This window comes from Sander lucioperca, chromosome 17, assembly GCF_008315115.2.
Source record: "Sander lucioperca isolate FBNREF2018 chromosome 17, SLUC_FBN_1.2, whole genome shotgun sequence".
NCBI classification, from domain to species: domain Eukaryota; kingdom Metazoa; phylum Chordata; class Actinopteri; order Perciformes; family Percidae; genus Sander; species Sander lucioperca.
This window is the reverse complement of record NC_050189.1, coordinates 28,205,180-28,225,567: the sequence shown is the minus strand read 5'-3', so window position 1 is coordinate 28,225,567 and position 20,388 is coordinate 28,205,180. Positions and strand designations below refer to the sequence as shown.

Below are 20,388 nucleotides of genomic sequence, written 5' to 3'. Positions count from 1 at the left end.
ATATATACTTATATATACTTTAGTTACTCCACTACATTCATCTGTTACAGCTTTAGTTACTAGTTACTGGTTGATCCTTTACTCTTTCTACCTGGTTTAATACTTTAACTACATTCTTCTGATGATACTACACACTCTAACAGAAGGACCTTCACTGCAGTAAAGGATCTGAATACTTCTTCCACCACTGGGTAAAAGATCACACTACTGTGTACTGGTAAAAGACTAAACAGAAATCACACTACTGAGTGTCAGTGTGTGTGTGTGTGTCTCTCTGTTTGTGTGTGTGTGTGTGTGTGTGTGTGTGTGTGTGTGTGTGTCTCTCTGTTTGTGTGTGTGTGTGTGTGTGTGTGTGTGTGTGAGTGTGTCTCTCTGTTTGTGTGTGTGTGTGTGTGTGTGTGTGTGTGTGTGTGTGTGTGTGTGTGTGTGTGTGTGTGTGTGTGTGAAAACTACCTAAAACTGGAAACAAAACTAACTAAAATGAAATTGACAGAGGAAATAAACTTAAAAATATTTTAAAAATTAAAACTATTATAACCTTGGTTTAAAGGGAACTTATCTCATTCATTCATTATTTGAACAGTCAAAAACAGAATAATTCAGACACCAAATCAGGGTAAACCAACGGCCCGGGGCAAGTAAAGCGCTCCGTCGTCCCACTGGCCTGTACGGGATAGTGGGACACAAAGTCATGACAATCAAATACACAACAGTGTGAGTACCGCGTCCCACTAGCCGTGACAAACAGCGACGAAAGCCTTGATGCCTGATTGACATTGAAAACAGTGTTATGGACACTGAATTTGCTGAATTTACAGTTTATCAGACCCCAGGTGAGACAAGAGCAAGAACTAACGTTAGTGAACGCTGTGGTCCCTCTGACTCACAGCTCCAGGAGACGCTGTGTTACCGTTACATTATATCACCTCTTGAAACGTTCTAAGGCACAGTCTAGTTGCTGGAATTTCCCTTAGCGGTGGTCAGTAAGCAAATAAGTCCACTTACGGCAACGTTATTGTTCATATTTTGGCTGAATGTTTGGTAATGAGTAGTAGTGGTCATCGTGAGTGAAAATGTGATCTGAGATGCAGATTGCAGAATGTATCTCGAATTGTTTATAGCCCTGTGTGATATATGTCAAGCTGAATGGACTCACAGTAGTAATATTGATTTTATTCTGGTCCAATCATTGAAACAGAACTCTTTCTGTGAGAGAAAGGGCACATTATCCTAAATAGGGTGCTTTTAAGAAGGAATATTTGCAAATAAAACAAACTCAAAAGGAACAAGACACTTAATTAACATTACTGTTGACCACTTTTAGGATAATATGCAAACACACTCTGGACCCATAACACCTATAATATGTTGTATTACTGCTGACTACACAGTGAAGCTACTAATGCTACAGCTTTATTAGAAATGAGCACTGCACTTGTTTAACTAAATAATGAGTTAAATAATTAAAAAAAATGTATATTAAGATATTTCCACAAGCGTAATGCATTTACCTGAGAAAAGAATTCGTCCTGTTTTTCTAAATGAATGTTTTATGCTTCTATAGCCATTTAAATTGGAATGTGATACAACTAAAAAAAATATCCTAAATAAAAAGCCTGAATAAAATATAACCACTTAGGTGCTGCGCCTAATTCTTATACCTGGAGGAAAACCTGCTGTTTATTCTGACATCATGTTGGCTAAAATGTTGCTGAGATGTAATATCTAAGTCAACAGGAATGATCAACATCATGTTCATATAACGTATGATGAGTAGTTACAGTAATTATCTTGACATTTCAACAGTACTGTGGATATAATCTGATCAGACTGTTTTATCAGAAACTCAATATTAAAGGATTCAGAATAATAATAATAAACTTGATCAGGACTTCTTCAGTGTCCAGTGTGTCAGAGTTCAGTGTGTTTGTGCTCCATCAGCAGCCTGTAGTCTGAGCTGTCTGCCTGGTAACAGCTGATGGTTGGATAGGATTGGATGCTGCAGGTCATGTGATCATGTCCTCTGGTTTTTAGAGCAGCTCTCAGTGAGACTGAGTCAGTGTTTGTTAAGAGAACAGAGGAACATGGCTTCATCCTTTCTCAGAGTCTCCCTGCTCTTCATCAGCCTCTACACAGCAGGTAGGATCAATACTCTGATCACTGATCAATACACACTTTATACTGTTTATACTTCATCAGCCTCTACACAGCAGGTAGGATCAATACTCTGATCACTGATCAATACACACTTTATACTGTTTATACTTCATCAGCCTCTACACAGCAGGTAGGATCAATACTCTGATCACTGATCAATAATCTGACTATTCACTAAGGTTCAAACTTTTTTTTTTCTTCTTCAGATGGATTTATAGAATATTATCTGGACCATTGTGACTTTAACTCGTCTGATCTGAAGGACATCGAGTACATCAGGTCATTATATTACAACAAGGTGGAGTACGCCCGGTTCAGCAGCAGTTTGGGGAAGTATGTTGGATACACTGAGTACGGTCTGAAACAGGCTGATTACTTCAACAGTCAGGCTTCAATACTGGCTGGGCTGAGAGCTACGAAGGAGACGGTCTGCAAACACAACATTGATAATGCCTACCGTGCTGCTCTGACTAAATCAGGTGAGTTAGTGATTCTGTAACATCATCATCTGATTTATTAATTCACTGAATCATCATCAACTCATCTCCTGATTCATCTGATAGTTTATAATAATCAGATTTATTTAAAGTTTCAGCAGGAAATGAGATGGTGAAGTTATTCTGAACCAGTTTGATTTATGAATATTTAATTATTAGATATTATTTAAATTAAAAACAGTTTAAACAAACATTAAACTATAATCTGTTGTAATAAATGAATATTTTCTGAATGAATGAATGATGTTAATGATTAAATCACAGCACCACCTGCTGGCTGAACCCTGGTACTGCAGCTACTGATAATACATATTAATATTATAATGATTATAATGATTATTCATTATGATCTCTACTGAGAACAGTCATATTATTATGACTAGTGTTATATTTAAACATCAGATGTTAGACTCTAGATTTACTAGTTTATAATCATTCTCTCATATTGAAATGTTATGGTGTGATGACTGACTTCATAACATTTAAATAATATAAAGTCATGTTCCTGTTATAAATGATTTACTGCCAAACTGAGAACTGCTCTAAATAATAATCTTCAGTATGTTTCAACATTTATTTTAATCTCCTGATTTCATCTCATTTCTGCTGTTAATGGCAGTTTTTATAATGCTGGATTCTCCCAGAATGCTCCTGGGAAATCTGTCAGTCAACCATCAAAACCAGTGGGCGGGACATAAGTGAAAGGCACCAATCAGAGGCCACCATTTCCCTGCTGTGGTTTGTGAAGGGTTGTGGGCCGAGTGGAAGGACATTTAATGAAGGGACATAATGAATAATGTGATGGACATGTTTGGTGTGTTCCAGCTGAGCCCTATGTCAGACTGAGCTCTACGGCGCCCTCTGGTGGTAAACATTCAGCCATGTTGGTCTGCAGCGTCTACGACTTCTACCCCAAACAGATCAGAGTGAAGTGGACCAGAGACGGACAGGAAGTCACCTCTGATGTCACTTCCACTGATGAGCTGGCAGACGGTGATTGGTACTACCAGATCCACTCTCACCTGGAGTACACGCCCAGGTGAGTCACCTCCAGGTCCAGTTAGGCCCTGGTCCAGTTAGGTCCAGGTCCTGGTTCAGGTCCAGGTCCAGGTTCAGGTCCAGGTCCAGGTCCAGGTCCAGGTCCAGGTCCAGTTATGTCCAGGTCCAGGTTCTGGTCCAGGTCCAGGTTCTGGTCCAGGTCCAGGTCCAGGTCCAGGTACAGTTCTCTCAGTAAGAGACAGCATCTCTGATGTGCTGGTTTGTGTCAGCAGGTCTGGAGAGAAGATCTCCTGTATGGTGGAACACGCCAGCCTGAGAGAACCTCTGATCACTGACTGGGGTAAATACCTGTCTGACTCTCTACCTGTCTGACTCTCTACCTGTCTGACTCTCTACCTGTCTGACTCTCTACCTGTCTGACTTTCTCTCTACCTGTCTCTGTCTCTTTCCCTATCTGACTCCCTACCCTTTTTGACTATCTCTCTACCTCACTCTTTCTATACCTGTCTCTCTACCTGTCTGACTCTCTCTCTATCTGTCTGTATCTCTCTCTCCCTGTCTGTCTCCTCACCTGTATCTCTCTCTCCCTGTCTGTCTGTCTCCTCACCTGTCTCTCTCTCTCTACCTGTCTCTCTCTCCCTGTCTGTCTGTCTCCTCACCTGTCTCTCTCTCTCTTCACCTGTCTCTCTCTCTCCCTGTCTGTCTCCTGACCTGTCTAGCCCTCTCTACCTGTCTCTCTCTCCCTGTCAGTCTGTCTCCTGACCTGTCTGTCTCTCTCTCTCCCTGTCTGTCTGTCTCCTGACCTGTCTGTCTCTCTCCCTGTCTGTCCTCAGACCCGTCCATGCCTGAGTCTGAGAGGAACAAGATTGCCATCGGAGCCTCAGGACTGATCCTGGGTCTGGTCTTATCTCTGGCTGGATTCATCTACTACAAGAGGAAGGCCCGAGGTCAGAACAGAGCTCGCTGTAGATTAGTTCAGACCTCTTTACACAACATTAGACCAGTTTCACAATAGTTCCAGTCAAGGAGGAGTTCCAGACCAGGTCCAGAGTCTCAGACCAGGTCCAGACCAGGTCCAGAGTCTCAGACCAGGTCCAGAGTCTCAGACCAGGTCCAGAGTCTGAACCCTGATTATCTTTACTAGTCCTTCTGAAACCTGTCTCTAAAAGTTCTTCTCTAAAATAACCTTGTTGTTTAGTTTAGTTTCAGACCAGTTCAGTTTGAAGGACTAATGTCTGGATGTGTTGTCTCTTCTCTTTGATCCAGGACGGATTCTGGTTCCCAGTAGCTGATTCTGGACCTGGTTCTGGTCCTGTAGCTGTTTGTCAGATGGAATAAAAAGCAGCAGCTGCTTCAACCTGCTTCGTGTGTTTCCAGTCCTGGACCAGGTTTAGTCTGGACTCTGGTGTATCCCAGCTGGATCTGAACCTGATCCAGGACTGTGGTGTTACCCTGCCAGTCCTGGACCAGGTTTAGTCTGGACTCTGGTGTATCCCAGCTGGATCTGAACCTGATCCAGGACTGTGGTGTTACTCTGCCAGTCCTGGACCAGGTTTAGTCTGGACTCTGGTGTATCACAGCTGGATCTGAACTCTGCTTCATCTACATGTGATATGATTCTTTACTGTGTGAAATCAATATTTTTCAGCCACTTCTATCCCCAAACGTAATAACTCTGGTCTTTAAATCAAATATAATCAGTTCTGTGAATGATTTGGGGGCTGCAGGTTGTGTGATTGTTAGATTTCTATATTTTTACTGGAGTGGAACATTTTCTAACCTAATAAACTGATCAGAAAACTCTCTGACTCACTGTGGATTCATTGATCAGATAATAAACTGGAAGTATTTCATCTAGAAAGATCCAGCTCTCATAACTACTTCTTCACCAACAGTTTAAATTAGTTACAGCTGCTCCCTCTGAGTCAGTCACTTAACTCAGATTTATTCATCATTTAGTCTTTTTCATGCTCAATTATTCATTTCTAACAAACTTATCAGAACAAAACTGAGAATCAGAACTTTTTCTGACGTTTTCTCTTTTTTCGACATCTTTTCAATGTTTTTGTCTCTTTTTTGATGTTTAATGTTTCTTTTCTCTACCATGTATAAACACCACTAACACCAACTTATTACTAGTTTTACACTTATTTTATACAATAAATCTCATTTATAGGAAATTATAATAATATAATCCTTATATAAAAAATAACAGAAATTATGAATTATTTTGGACTAATATAAATTGATTAATCACAGACGTAAATATCAACGTTCAGGGAAACAGTTTCTAAACATTTCAAATGTTTTTCTGCAAATGCTAAAAAAATAATACACCAAAAATTTAATAAAAGTAGAGATCTGATCTTTCCTTGTACTTGTGAAGCGTGTTCTATAAAATATTCCAACTTGTTGGTCTTATTAGGAGCAGAGTTATATATTTCTACATTAATTATCATCTGTAATGAAAAGAGAAAATCTAAACTATGAACCAGTGAATGAGCTGTTGAGGAGATTCTTCTCCAGTCATATAAAAACATTTCTCCCTCTCAGTGCAGCCAAGACAAGATGTTACACAACTCCTGTTCAGACACACACCAGTCATCAGATGATCTGGATATATATATTTAATATAACATGAATCAAAGTCTTTCCAACCAGTCAGCTAACTAAATGAGAGTCCAGACTTAAAGTGGTCCCTCTGTCTGGTCTCTGGTATCAACCAGCAGATTGTCTGATAAAAGATGGAACTGATGATGAACATATCACAACATGTGTCTGAGCTGCAGGATTCAGATGATCCAACTTGTAACTCAATCTCTGGAGTTTAGTTGGACTAAATGTGTGTTTGTCCTTTCAGACATCAGCTTTCTTTCTCAGTTTCCTGATCAGTTCCAGTGATCAGTGGTGTTGGAGCTGAGCTGAGTTCATTACTGCTGTTGCTGTTCAGTTAAAACAGGTGTAATAAAGTAGATCTGGTCATATTCAGAGAAGGCTGACTGCTAGCTGACATCAACAGTGGGATTTAAAAGCCAACGCTGCCCCCTAGAGGCTGAACTCTGGACCTTCATCTCCAGGTCCAGGAGGAGTTCTGATTCTCTTTACTGTCCAATAGTTTCCATGTGGACTTAATGAAGAGTTACCACTGAATATAATGTCAGAACTAAGTCACGGTTTCTATTCCCTTCATACCAATGAGATATACACTTAGTTACTGGAGTCTACTTATATGGAGCCATCTCACATTGTTAGAGATCCTTTAGTCAGCAGGTGACGCTGCTCTGAGGACGGGAAAGTCTCCACGTTGTTCTTCAACAATATAACAACTATTATGGGATGTATTGGGATGAAATGTAGTTCATTATTCATGTTCCCCTGACGATGAATTGTAATAACTTTGTTGATCTTCTGACTTTTATCAGCTCAACATTTTAATGTGTCAGAGCTTTGGTTCATCAAACTAAACAAACTGTTATTTTTACTAATCACACACACACACACACACACACACACACACACACACACACACACACACACACACACACACCAAAAAATAAAGTCTTATCTTAACGAGGGCTGTAATTGTTTCCATCCTGTCCCCCCCCCCTTTAGACTCTGCTGCAGTTCTGCCGCCGTCTGCTGGACAAAGACAGGAACTGACCCAGAGTCAGCAGCACTCTGAGGGGTCAGACATCTTTACTATCCAACAACACATATACTCTACATCATACATATATATATATAATATATATATATATATATATATATATATATATATATATATATATATATATATATATATATATATATATATATATATATATCATGTAGTGAGGCTAAAGGGCCTATTACTTTGTGACCAAAGACCAGCCCAAACTCTCTTGGGACACCTCTCTGGCAGCTAACATTAACCACGGTAACCCCTCCTCCCAGTCACGGTCCATCTCAGTGCAGTGAACACAGAGAAGAGACTTCAGGGTTTGATGAAACCTTTCTAGAGCTCCTGGGCTCTGAGCATGGTAAGCTCTGGACTGAGAATGTTTGACATTTAGCTGCTTTAACACCTCTGCAAACAACTTTGAACAGAAGTTAGAACCCTGATCAGACTGAATAACCTTTGGAATACCAAAAATAGACAGGAAGTGTGTAAGAGCTTTCACAGCTGACTTAGTGGTGATGTTTGTGAGGGGATAAGCAGCAGGATAACGTGTATCCTGACACATCACTGGAAGCAGAAAGGTATTTCCAGCTTTTGAGCGTGGCAAAGGACCAACACAATCAATGATCAAATTCTCAAACGGATGTTCAGCAGCTGGAATAGGATCCAGATGGGCAGGTTTAATGACCTGATTTGGTTTACCAGTTAAAAAAAATGTCGCAGAACTCGATCATAGGTTTTCCTTACCCCTAAATGACCTGCCATACCATCAGGAGCTATCTGAAGTACAGCAAGTCTCAATGTAGACGGCAGAACTATTTCATCCCCCACAAAACAGTCCCCCTGGGGAACCCACTTCCTCACCAACAGGCCGTCTGGGAGGAAATAACCACAAGCTGCACTCTCCATCTCATCATCCGGAAGAACCTGGCTGTACAGAGCCTGAAGGGTTGGGTCATCTCTTTGCTCTTTTACCAGATCACTGCAAGACATAGGCAAGGGGAAAGCAGGCACAGGAAACACAGACTCTCTTTTCTTAACTGGACTATCCAGACAGGAACCATCACTGGCTCGGCTCATAGCTCGTGGGAGGCCGCACCCCCATGACCACATCACCCTGCACCAGATCTGAGAAAAATGTCAATTTATGCTGTGGAGCAGAAAAAACAGTCAACCCATCCCCCGGACATCAACACTGGAGCCGGTGTCTGTCTCAGAGGAGACAGACAGCACAGAGTCCACAATAAATGAGTCAAGCGCCCCTGAATCTCTTAATATTTTTACAGGAACTCTCCTGCCACTCCCAACCAGTGAAACATAACCATCAGCTACAAACGCAGCATAACCGGGTTCAATCTCCTCATTAGCTGAGGAAACAATCTGCTGTTGCTCCATCACAGGAACCCTAGTCCCCGACTCTGATGAAGGTTTTGTGTGTTTCTGCACAGCAGCAATGACACGACTTCGCTCTGCATGCAAAGACGCAGCAGCAGCAGACGATTATACTGGTGAATACCCGATTATACTGGTGAATACCCGATTATACTGGTGAATACCCAGGCTTCAACTTCAACACCGGGCACTCATTCCTCCAGTGACCCTCACCCAAACAGTAATTACAGACATGATTTGGATCCAGCTTCCCCTGGAAACCCCTGTCTGCTTCAACTGAAAACCTTTCTGTCCCTTCTGACAAACTCCTGTTAGAGTGGGCAGCATCTCCACGACCACGGTTCTCCCAAAAAAACCTCTATGGGTCAAGACAAACTCATCTGCCAATTTAGCAGCATCTGTAACCTTGCTTACCTTCTGTTCATTTATATAAGTTACAACACGACCAGGCAGAGTATTTTTAAACTGTTCCAGCAAAATTAGTTCCTGCAAATCCTCAAAGGTTTTTACCTGAGACGCAGCACACCATCGATTAAAATGAGTGGCCAAATCACCGCTAGTGTAAGACCGCTTCTCTTTCTCCTCTGACCTAAAACCGCTGACGATATGCTTCCGGCACCAATTCATAGGCCCTAAGTACAGCAGCTTTAACCAATTGGTAGCTAACACTGTCAGCAACACTGATGGCTGAGAATGCCTCCTGGGCTCTGCCAGTGAGCACACACTGAAGCAGTAGAGTGCTCTCAGTGTCAGACCAACTTCAGGCCTCCGCTAAACGTTCAAACAACACAAAGAAAATGTCCGGATCCCGTTTATTAAATTTAGGAACCAACCGCAAATTTACAGAAACATCAAATGATGGAGTATGAGGAGCAAACCATACTGAGTCCTCAGCCCTCGGTGGTTCAGGCTGAAGCTTTCCCTTACTGATAAGGTCCAACCTATAGCGCTCCAACTCTACCTGTTGTCTCGCCTGATCATGGGCAAGTTCAGCTTCCTGAGACGAACATCTTGTCGTGCCTTTTCTAACTCCATAGCGTTCTGCAATTGTAGTAAGAGTAGCTGTTTCTGCTCTTCAAATGACAACCCAGCCCCAAAACCAGCCAGCACAGGAGCCATGTTAGACACTTTAACATCCCATTTACATCAGATAAACTAGTCACTACCACAGGCACACTAGCAGACTCCACTAGGACAGGCCAAACATCCTGCTCCACTAATTTGGCCTTTAAGGTGTCCAGCAACTCATCTGTGTTGAACTTCTTGGGGAGATCTACGCTGTAATGGTCAGCCACTCTAAATAGCTGCTCTTTTTTGTAAGAATTAAGCAACTCTTCACTTGGACACCAAACAAATTCCTCAATTGAAGCCATTTTTCCAGACAGAACCTTTTCTCAGCAAGAAATACTGTACCAGCACACTACAGGTAGACAAGAACACCACCAGAAACAAGTTTCCACCACCACCAGACAAAGATGACAGGCTGCTTTAGTTCCTCTGGCTAACTGCCTAACCAATACTACCTCTCTCACTCAACCCTAGTCTTCATGCAGGCTAGCAGCGGGATAAATTAAGCACAAACCCAGTAACCCGGTTAACTTTCAGCATGCTGAAAATCACCTAGACAGCCATGGAGTGGACCCGAGCAGCTCCTGGAACCGCTCTAACCACCTGCTGCACAAAAATAACAAACTAAAACAAAAAAAGGTCAATGGGGACAACGAGTGTCCGTCATTGGTTATGCCTGTCAGCCTTCAACTCTGCCCAGCAGTACAGGAAAACATGTCAACATTAACAATTACCAGAGAGAGCAAAAAATCTGTGTGAAACACTCCCAATTGTTTTTTTTTCTTTACCAGTTTCCCAGTACTAAAGATCCCAGACGAGCCCCCATTTGTTACCGTCTGGCTCAAGGCAGGTCACACACAGATAAGTTAGTCAAAAAGTAGTTTATTTAACTAAATATACTAATAACACAAATTAACTCAACATAAACACAATAGTGGGGTGTGTTGTAGTATATGACCATTCTATAACTTTCTATAAACTTTGCTTAAAGGTTTGTTATAAGGGAGTCCTATGAACTTTACTCTACATTTACTGAGAACATCTGGAAACTGAGTGAGTAGGGGTCCCCCCAAGACAGAAGAGACCTTTTTTGGAGTTGTGCCAGATAACAGGCATTGATTGGTTAGTTATCCGTCCAATGGTATACTTACAAAATTACGTCCTATGTTGATACAATGCATAGGATATATATGTTGCTCACACAAAGAAAAGACGGAACGACTTTTGGAAGAATTTGGGTTGGTTGTTCTCCAAGCTTTCTGCAGGAGTTTGTAAAATTGATGCTGAATCTTTGTTTGTAATAAACCTTTTTATAATCAAGAACAGTGTCGGCGGATTCCTCTTCATACAGCATCACAGCATTACTATTTAAGGCACCACAGTGTAAATGTAGAAGACATCAGTCGTGTTTGCCATGTGTGGATGAATGAATAAATGGTGGATGGAGGCAGTAGGACCAGCTGAGAGAGACTGAGACTCCCAGGAGGACAGTCCTTTATGTCTTCTGTAAGCCACGCCCAGATGGCCAGGTACAGACGACCCTCCCAGCTCCACCTGAGACTACAGGCCAAAAGTTTGGACACACCTTCTCATTCAATGCGTTTCCTTTTTATTTTCATGACTATTTACATTGTAGATTCTCACTGAAGGCATCAAAACTATGAATGAACACATGTGGAATTATGTACTTAACTAAAAAGTGTGAAATAACTGAAAACACGTCTTATATTTTAGATTCCTCAAAGTAGCCCCCCTTTGCTTTTTTATTAATAAGGAAAAACTTCCCCTAACTAACCCTGACAAGGCAGAGCTGTGAAGTGAAAACCATTTCAGGTGACTACACCAAGGGTTAGGCAAAGGGGGGCTACTTTGAGGAATCTAAAATATAAGACATGTTTTCAGTTATTTCACACTTTTTGTTATAAAATATAACAACATCTCCTGATTTAGTTTTGTGGTTCAAACGAAAAAACAAACTATGAAAACGTACCGTGACCCAGCAGCCTCACATGTCAATCATCGTCTTTCTTTCCTTCTGTTGGAGGGTCCTGACCTATCAGCCAATGCCATTACAATCCCAGGTAGAGGGGCGGGGCTTAGTGCTCACCTGCAGAGATCCCGTTTAGAGATCAGTCAGAGAGACAGAGACCTGAGGCTGACGACCACTTCTGCTGTCTTTGGCCTATTGAAATCTACAAGAGGTAAACATACATGTGTATGATTATATATGCTTTAATTAAGTGTTGTAGTATCTATTGTGTCACTGACTGGGAATAGCCGTTAGCATTGTTTTGGTAGCCTACTGTTAGCTTTGCATGTGGACTAATTGAGACGAGCTACCGATAATTGGCGGTGAGATAGCGGATGGAGCTGCTGGCTCAGTTAATGGATGTGATTGAGGAGACGGACATTTGGGAGTGTAAGAGAGAGAGAGGATCGGGGAAGCAGGTCGGCAGGTCTGCTGCTGCTCAGAAGTAGAATGAAGAAATCAGGAGAAGTGAGAAAGCGCAGCTTGACTTGGTGTGGTCCAGTCATCGCGGCTTAATCGGTTGCACGTTTGCCGAGCCAGGATGAGAAGGTCCCTGTCGGTACACGGTCCGTCCGTTCTGCACATGCATGTTCGCGCATGCGCTGTTGTACGAGGATTTACGACACTGCACGCTGTTCCACGCTTCCGGTCGACAGCCAGGCTAACGTTAGTTTAGCTAACAGCTAATTCGGCTAACCGCTAGCTGATTGTAGCAGTCTGCCGTTAGCCTCCACAGGCAAGCTAACGGTAGTTTAGCTAATAGCTAATTCGGCTAACTGCTAGCTGAGACAGCATGTAATAACTTTAAAAGACCCTCAAAGTAAAACGTGAAAATCACCGTTAACATATATAACAGCTGTTACATCAGCTCTACTTTATTTGTGCTCATTTAAAATACAATCACTCAGTACTGGTCTTCAGGGACGTCCCTAGGACTGAAGGACGGGGTTCTTAGCTCCAGGGTATTTGTAACTTGTGTTTGAAAAATCTTTGCACTCACATCTTTCGTTACTGTATTAGAGCTACACTTAGGTTAACACCTGTTAAGACCTGTAGACCACTACTGACCTCAGTCGGAACCAGCTGCTGCCAATCTCCTCCTTCTCTTTCTCTCTCTGCTGAAATATCTTCCATATCCATCTCATCTGCTCAATGAATTGAAGGGTACACCGGTACATTAGCATTAACAGGGACCCGATGACTTTAGTTTTCAGTGACAACAACATTCTATGGGGATTGATATAGTTGTAGAATATTCCTACTATAGAGAGAGACTATATTACTGGCAGTGAATAAAGAGTTGTGATTAGCTTGCTAAATTAACCATTTCTTGTATTTCCCTCGTTCACTCTAGCTAGACTTTAGTTTTCCATAGCAAACCAAAATATCCTCTTTCCTTTACCTCAAGAAGACGTAGCTAAAGGTTAGCAGGTCATTAAAAACAACTTACAGTTTCACTCTGTATCACACTAGGTGTAATCAACCTTCCTTTCACCATTAACGACGTGTATGTGGGTGCATAGCGAGTTCAGAAAAGTGCACTGTAAAAAATTGTGTGTGTAGATATATACTATATTTTTACTTATTTAACTGTCTAGTGTGTAATTGTGTGTTCATACTATACATTATTATTATTCTTTGTTGAATAATACAGAAGACAAAGAGCTTAAAAAAATAATCAAATCGCAATATTTGGGGGAAAAATCGCAATTAGATTATTTTCAAAAATCGTTCAGCCCTAATTCCAATCAGTCGCGTTATGCGGCCCGCTCCGCTCAGAGTCATTGTTTCACACGGACCGTTATTAACGACGCACACAACGTTCAGTGGCGCGATGGCGGAGAGCCAAGATACCAAAAAATGTCAAAGGTTTGGGATCATTTCAGACAAAAAAAAGAAGATAACAAGGTACAATGTGTGTACTGCAAAGTAGAACTTGAGTACCACAACAGCACATCAACTATGATCAACACCTTCCTGTTGTTAACGTCAGCTCACCAAGCCCAGCCGACACAAGCTAACATGTTGATGTTAGCTTAACGTACTAGCGCTAGCTAGAACGGGCAGTATTTGTAGCGGTTGTAGCCTAATGTCGTGAGTTGGTATGACTAGATAGATGGAGTGACCTATCTTTCCTACTATATAACCTTTGTTCTCGCTCTGATTCTCTGGAGTGATCTATCTTTTCAACTACATAGTCTTTGTATGACGGACCTGCCTTCCCATTGGTTGAAAGAAGTCAACACAATCTCGCAAAGCATCATGGGAGAATTATGCTAGACTGTAGCACGGAGCTAGCGGCAGTAATGACCGAAAACGTGATGAATTCTGGACATCAAGTGGATAAATCTAGGATGTAAGAGTTTGGATTTATTGCTCAACAACTCTGAAAAAAGGCCCAACTTCCAGGCTGGATAGAAAACTCCTCTGAAGGCTAAAAAGACACCAAAGACCCCCCCGTGACGGCTAACTCCTTAGCTTAGCTTTTAGCCAATTGGTAAGAAGCTACGTTTTATAACAGTTGTGTAACTGCTATAATCATCTTATGCTTTGTGTGTGGGCTTAATGGAATCATAAGCTTTCAATTGTTATGTCTCATGGCTGTATATTTGAAGATTTAATGCTTTATAAAAACGTTTGTGAACGGAGGTTACAGCGACGCCACAGCCACACAGTGTGCCGTCCACGGTCCAGTGATCCTCGAGAGGTTAATAAGGCAAAATCATTTTTTATCCGATTAATCGATGAAATAATCGCTAGAATATTCGATTACAGAAATAATTGTTAGCTGCAGCCCTAAGTTGTTGATATTTGGTATTTATCTTTTAAGAATATTGTTGTGTCATCTGCTAGTTGGCTAATTATGTCTGTGCCAAGTACATTAAGATTTTTAATATCATTACAGTTCTATAGATTGCTAGCATTTCTGTGGCTAAGATGAACAGGTATGGTGAGATGGGCCAACCTTGAGGAATACCCACATTAATCTGGAAGCTTGGGGTGGTACCGCTAGGTAACAGGACACAACTACTAATATCTCGATATAATCCACCAACCCTTTTTCTAAAGTTGACTCCAAATCCAAAGTGTTTGAGCGCTGAAAGAATAAATGGATGCTCCACGGAGTCGAATGCTTTATAGAAGTCTAAAAAAAGAAGGAAGCCATCATCCTGTATTTGGTTTCTATACTCAGTGATGTCCATTACCAATCTTATATTGTTGAGGATTGACCTTCCTTTTAAGAACCCTGACTGTGTATCTGCAGTAATATTTGAAATCCCTGTTTGAAGACGAGAAGCAAAGATGTAAGTTAGGAGTTTGTAGTCTGAATTTCTGAGTGTAATGGGTCTTCTGTTATCTCTAATTCTGGGGTCTTTTCCCAGTTTTGGAATTGAGATGATAACTCCATGTCTCATTGTTGGTGGAAGCACACATGTTTCAAAAATGTGGGTGAAGACTTGTAGCAGCAGGTCTGTTAAATCTACCCAGAAATGTCTGTAGGAGTCCCCTGTGAGCCCGTCGGATCCAGGGGCTTTGTTAAGAGAAAGATGACCAATTACTGCATCAAGTTCTGTAATTGTTATTTGACTGTCACATGTTGGTTTGAGGCCATCCTCTACTTCTGGAATCTGTTTTGCTATGTCCTGAAAACAATTCAGACAGTTCAGGCTAGAGAAGTTAGAGCTATAGAGCTGGCTGTAGAATTTCCAGATTTCTGAAGAGATCAATTTTTCATCTGTGATTCATTATTATCAACCATCAGAGATCTGATGCTATTTGTTTCCTGTCTTCTTTTTTCAAGACCACAGAAATGTGCTGAATTCTTCCCCCTCCTCTATCCACTTAGCTCTGGATCTAATGAACGCCCCCTGGGCCTTACGACCGTAGAGTCCATCTAGTTTAGGTTGTAGGTTTAAAATCATCTATCGTCTTCAGCTGGGTGTGGTCTATTGCAGTACATATTTAACTGATTAATAATGTCTACTTCTTGTTTTTCACTATCTTTTTTTAATTGTTTTACTGAATGAGATGGTAAACTGGCGTATTTTATACTTTAGGGATTCCCACTTTTTGGTAGCAGTTGTTAGCCCCTTCAGAATTGGCATATTCTTTAATTAATAATTAGATTTTTTGGCAGTAGTTATTATTATTTAGCAGGCTGGAGTTAAACTTCCAATGTGTGTGTGAGTGGACATTGTTGTCATTGGGTTTGATCTGTAGTAGAATAACACTATGATCTGTTAGTGGTGCAGCAGAAATATCAGAGCTAATATTATAAGCTAGCAAATGATTTGCAATCAACCAGTGATCGATTCTGGATTTATAATTGTAGTATAGGAGTATTGGAGTATTTAGATATTTCTGGGTTTAAGTGTCTCCAAGTTAAATCAAATTTAGTTTTTCGCAAAAGCTCGTGAATATTGTATCTGCAAGGGTATTAATGAAGAAAATCATCATGAACTAGGTTTAGGTCGCCGCCAACGCTGATGTTATCAGTTGAGTGTTAATTTAAGATTGTCTAAATGGAAACTAATTTGTTTAAGTAGGTTTGGGTTTTCTCTACTGATATTATATCCATAAATGTTGACTAAGAGAGAAGACACACCAGGCAGATAATCGGGCATCGGGCCGTCTGGTGAGGTCGGTGACTCGAGTCTGTTCTGTGTGTCCCGTGCTGTCGGCCGTCAGAGGAGCCGTCGGCCTTTATTTTGGCCGACCTGACATGTTCGGTCAGAGACAGGACAGTCGGGGACAGGACAGTCGGGGACAGGACAGTCAGAGACAGGACAGTCGGGGACAGGACAGTCGGGGACAGGACAGTCGGGGACAGGACAGTCGGGGACAGGACAGTCGGGGACAGGACAGTCAGACAGGACAGTTGGGACTCACCAGGAAATGGGGAGCGGATGAGCCTCTCAAAATCTGAGTAAAATCTTTTAAACTGACCTTTGTTGATCTGAAATGAAGACAGATTCAGCAGCTGCACGGCCTATTTCTCTCTTCAAATGTTTCAGAAACACGTTTCGGTGAACTATTTTAGGACAATATGAGATCGTATTCTGAACGAGCCGCCATGACAGTCTGGCTGTGAATTTCTGGAGAAAAAAGAACCACGTGACGCGTTCGTCCAATCAGCTGCCGGTTTTCATTTTCTGGGAAATAATCAGACTGTTAATGGAAACAATACAGAGCAGCGCCGCCTGCTGCTATGGAGACGTATTACGTGCAGAGCGTACGCTCCAGTCGGCGTCTCCTCAGTGAGTTCTGAGGAACTTTCTGGACCTCGAGGACCCGACTGATCAGTCTGACTGACTTTACTGCCGACGGTCGGCCGTCTGGTTGGTGGGTCAGGGCCCGAAGATGAATTTCAGACCATCTATGTTTATGATAAGAATCAGCCAATGACCAAATTCATCTGCCATATGGGACACAATATGACCTTTGAGGTTATTTAGGAGGATGGCGACACCTGCTGACCTCAAAGTACCGTGGCTAAAGTAGGCTTCATCTCCCCGTTGTTTAAACCAGAATATAACATCATCAATCTTAGAATGGGTTTCCTGCAGAAAAATTACATTTGACTTCTTCCCTTTCCAAAATAAACTACTTTTTCTTTTGGTCATGTCTCTTAAAGCCCTCGCATTAACAGAAATTAGAGGAATGTTTCTCTTTAAACTGAACATGGAACAAAAACAGACAAAAAATATTAAACAATCGACAACAACGGATTGCTGAACTTACTTAAAAGAGCAGTAAAAGTTTCTTATCAAGACTAGATGATAGTAGCAAAGCCCCGAGAATCCGTTTCCATTCAGTCACTTGTTTCCAGGACTCAGAAGCCCTGATGGTTGTGTCTATGGTGAGACTGTTTGTCCATTAATGAAAGCATGAGGACCCTGAACACTGCCTTTAGTCCTGCCTCCCTTGCTTGTTCAGTTTTCGGCCACACAGCCCTCCGCGCCTCTCTGTCTCCTTGGTGAGGTCTTCTGCCAAACGGATGTTGAGGTCCTTGCAGACGGGGTGAAGTTTGGTGATCCGCCAGAGTTGGTCCCTGAAGTGGCGTCCTGTGAACTGCGTGATGGTCCCTGAAGTGGCGTCCTGTGAACTGCGTGATGGTCTGACGAGGGCGGTTGGTGTTACTGGGCCCCAGTCGGTGTACCGAATCCAGGATGAAATCATCTTCTCCTTCCAGTGTGGCACCATCTTTCCGATGATATCAGAGATGATTTGTCGTGTGTTTTCGTCTTTTCCCTCCTGTAAGTCATTTACTCGCAGGTTCCATCTTCTTTTATAACGCTCCAACTCTACAGCTCTATTTTCCACCTCTGCAGCTCTTCTCACCAGAATGGTGTTCTCCTCTTCAGTTGTTTCACCTCGACGTGCAGCCTTTGGCACCGCTCTTTACAATCTTTGATCTCGGCAGAGTTCAACTCCACAGCTTTCTTGATGTTGGTTAAGTTGTCAGCGTGTTGTGCTTTAGCTCCGCTGTGAAGTCCTGCACCGTGCTGTGAAGAGGGCTGACAGCAGCCAGGATCACAGAGTAAGAGGCTCTGTCAGCAGGGCTGCAGCAGTCACCACGTCGTCTGGTTTAGACTTTTTCAGTGGAGCTGGTGGTTTAGAAGGAGATGCTAAGGTGGTTTTAGTACCTCTGGTCTTAGTTTCCATCCTTTCAGGACCGCCATAGTCATGTTCTTGGAGAGCCTTCGGTTTAGCATTTAGCATCGATTTAGCATTCTTTTTTTCCAAGATAGGCTACCTAAGTAATAATTACGAGGTAAAATAACTTCCTGTATTGAATTTGTGATTATTTGGCTAAAGAGTTCTATTTCTTTCTATCTACCTTGCTGACACAACCACTGAGCTTTATACAAATGATTGTGTAATTGTTGTGCCTTCTGGAGCCGGTGCTGGTGACTTAGATCAGAAAAGAGTTGGCAGCGCTGTAGGAATCAGATCTACACGCCTCCCAGTCACATCGGTGGTGACGGGAACGTAGCAGGAAGTAGGAGGTTCAAGGCTGTTTATTCACATTAAACATCAGATGATGTTGTTCTTTTCTCAAATAGAAATGATGCTGAGTAATGAATGAATTAGTTAGTTCTCTATGTTAGTGTAATATAATGTAACGTTAGCTAGCTTGTTTAATAGCTTGTTGGATAGAAATGCACCCACTACAACTAACGTTACCACGGCGATGAACGTTATGTTGTGAACTGTCAGGGTTAATATTGAAGATCTACAGTCTGCAGTACATCCTTTAATGATAGGCTCCTATCAGGTCTCTATGTCACCTGAAATAGAGCCCAGTAGTCTCTTTAATCAGAGGTGGACTTTACCATTAGGCAAAGGTCGGCAATTGCCTTGGGCCCCGAGCTACCTAGGGGCCCCCAAAATGCCCCATTAACTTATGCTTAAGGTTTTTTTTTTTTTTTTGACTTTTCGCAAATTAGTGAAACTCCATTTGCGAAAAATGGCATCAAATCATTAGTTTCGCAGACCGGAGGGCCCCCCCACCTCACTACATGATTGGACTATTCCATTATCTCACTTACTGTGCGTCTGCGAAAGTGACAAGGCTGTAATGCCCCAAAATACGGAGAAAAAAAAGTGACACAGACAGGGTGTGTGTGTAGAGTGACCGACAGACAGGGTGTGTGTGTAGAGTGACAGACAGACAGGGTGTGTGTGTAGAGTGACAGACAGACAGGGTGTGTGTGTAGAGTGACAGACAGACAGGGTGTGTGTGTAGAGTGACAGACAGACAGGGTGCGTGTGTAGAGTGACAGACAGACAGGGTGCGTGTGTAGAGTGACAGACAGACAGGGTGCGTGTGTAGAGTAACAGACAGACAGGGTGTGTGTGTAGAGTAACAGACAGACAGGGTGCGTGTGTAGAGTGACAGACAGACAGGGTGCGTGTGTAGAGTAACAGACAGACAGGGTGCGTGTGTAGAGTAACAGACAGACAGGGTGCGTGTGTAGAGTGACAGACAGACAGGGTGTGTGTGTAGAGTGACAGACAGACAGGGTGTGTGTGTAGAGTGACAGACAGACAGGGTGTGTGTGTAGAGTGACAGACAGACAGGGTGCGTGTGTAGAGTGACAGACAGACAGGGTGCGTGTGTAGAGTGACAGACAGACAGGGTGCGTGTGTAGAGTAACAGACAGACAGGGTGCGTGTGTAGAGTGACAGACAGACAGGGTGTGTGTGTAGAGTGACAGACAGACAGGGTGCGTGTGTAGAGTGACAATGAAGCCAAACTACCCAAGCGGTGCTGAAAAAAGGAGGAAGCGGGAGGAAAGCAAAACGTTTTTAAAAAAATTGCCGAAGTTAACAGTTTTTAGTGATGCCCGCCGCTGACAATGACAACAACGCTACAACCCATGCCACAACCACCATCACGACCGTTAGCACTGCTGCTAGCCAGGAGGAGCTACCTGTTGCTAGCCAGGTGGAGCTACCTGCTGCTAGCCAGGTGGAGCTACCTGCTGCTAGCCAGGTGGAGCTACCTGCTGCTAGCCAGGTGGAGCTACCTGCTGCTAGCCAGGTGGAGCTACCTGCTGCTAGCCAGGTGGAGCTACCTGCTG

General features: G+C 42.5%; 1 protein-coding gene and 1 long non-coding RNA gene across 2 annotated transcripts in view; one reads left to right on the top strand and one right to left on the bottom strand.

Annotated features, from left to right (window-relative positions):
• LOC116061916 overlaps positions 1-11,599 on the bottom strand; it is an 11,609-nt gene extending 10 nt beyond the window's left edge. Inside the window, exons 1-3 of the long non-coding RNA XR_004895635.1 lie at positions 11,333-11,599; positions 11,229-11,231; positions 1-7 (exon numbers count right to left, since the gene is read on the bottom strand). The exon at positions 1-7 is cut by the window's left edge and continues 10 nt beyond it. This is a non-coding gene — a long non-coding RNA (uncharacterized LOC116061916). The remainder of the gene's footprint in view (positions 8-11,228; positions 11,232-11,332) is intronic.
• Positions 2,061-4,994, top strand: LOC116061903 (HLA class II histocompatibility antigen, DQ beta 1 chain). Its single transcript, XM_031316277.2, has 6 exons — positions 2,061-2,139; positions 2,364-2,636; positions 3,480-3,693; positions 3,926-3,993; positions 4,487-4,600; positions 4,920-4,994. Exons 1-6 carry the CDS (start codon positions 2,085-2,087, stop codon positions 4,943-4,945), a joined length of 750 nt encoding a protein of 249 aa, XP_031172137.2. The 5' UTR covers positions 2,061-2,084; the 3' UTR covers positions 4,946-4,994.
• Positions 11,600-20,388: the final 8,789 nt, after the last annotated feature.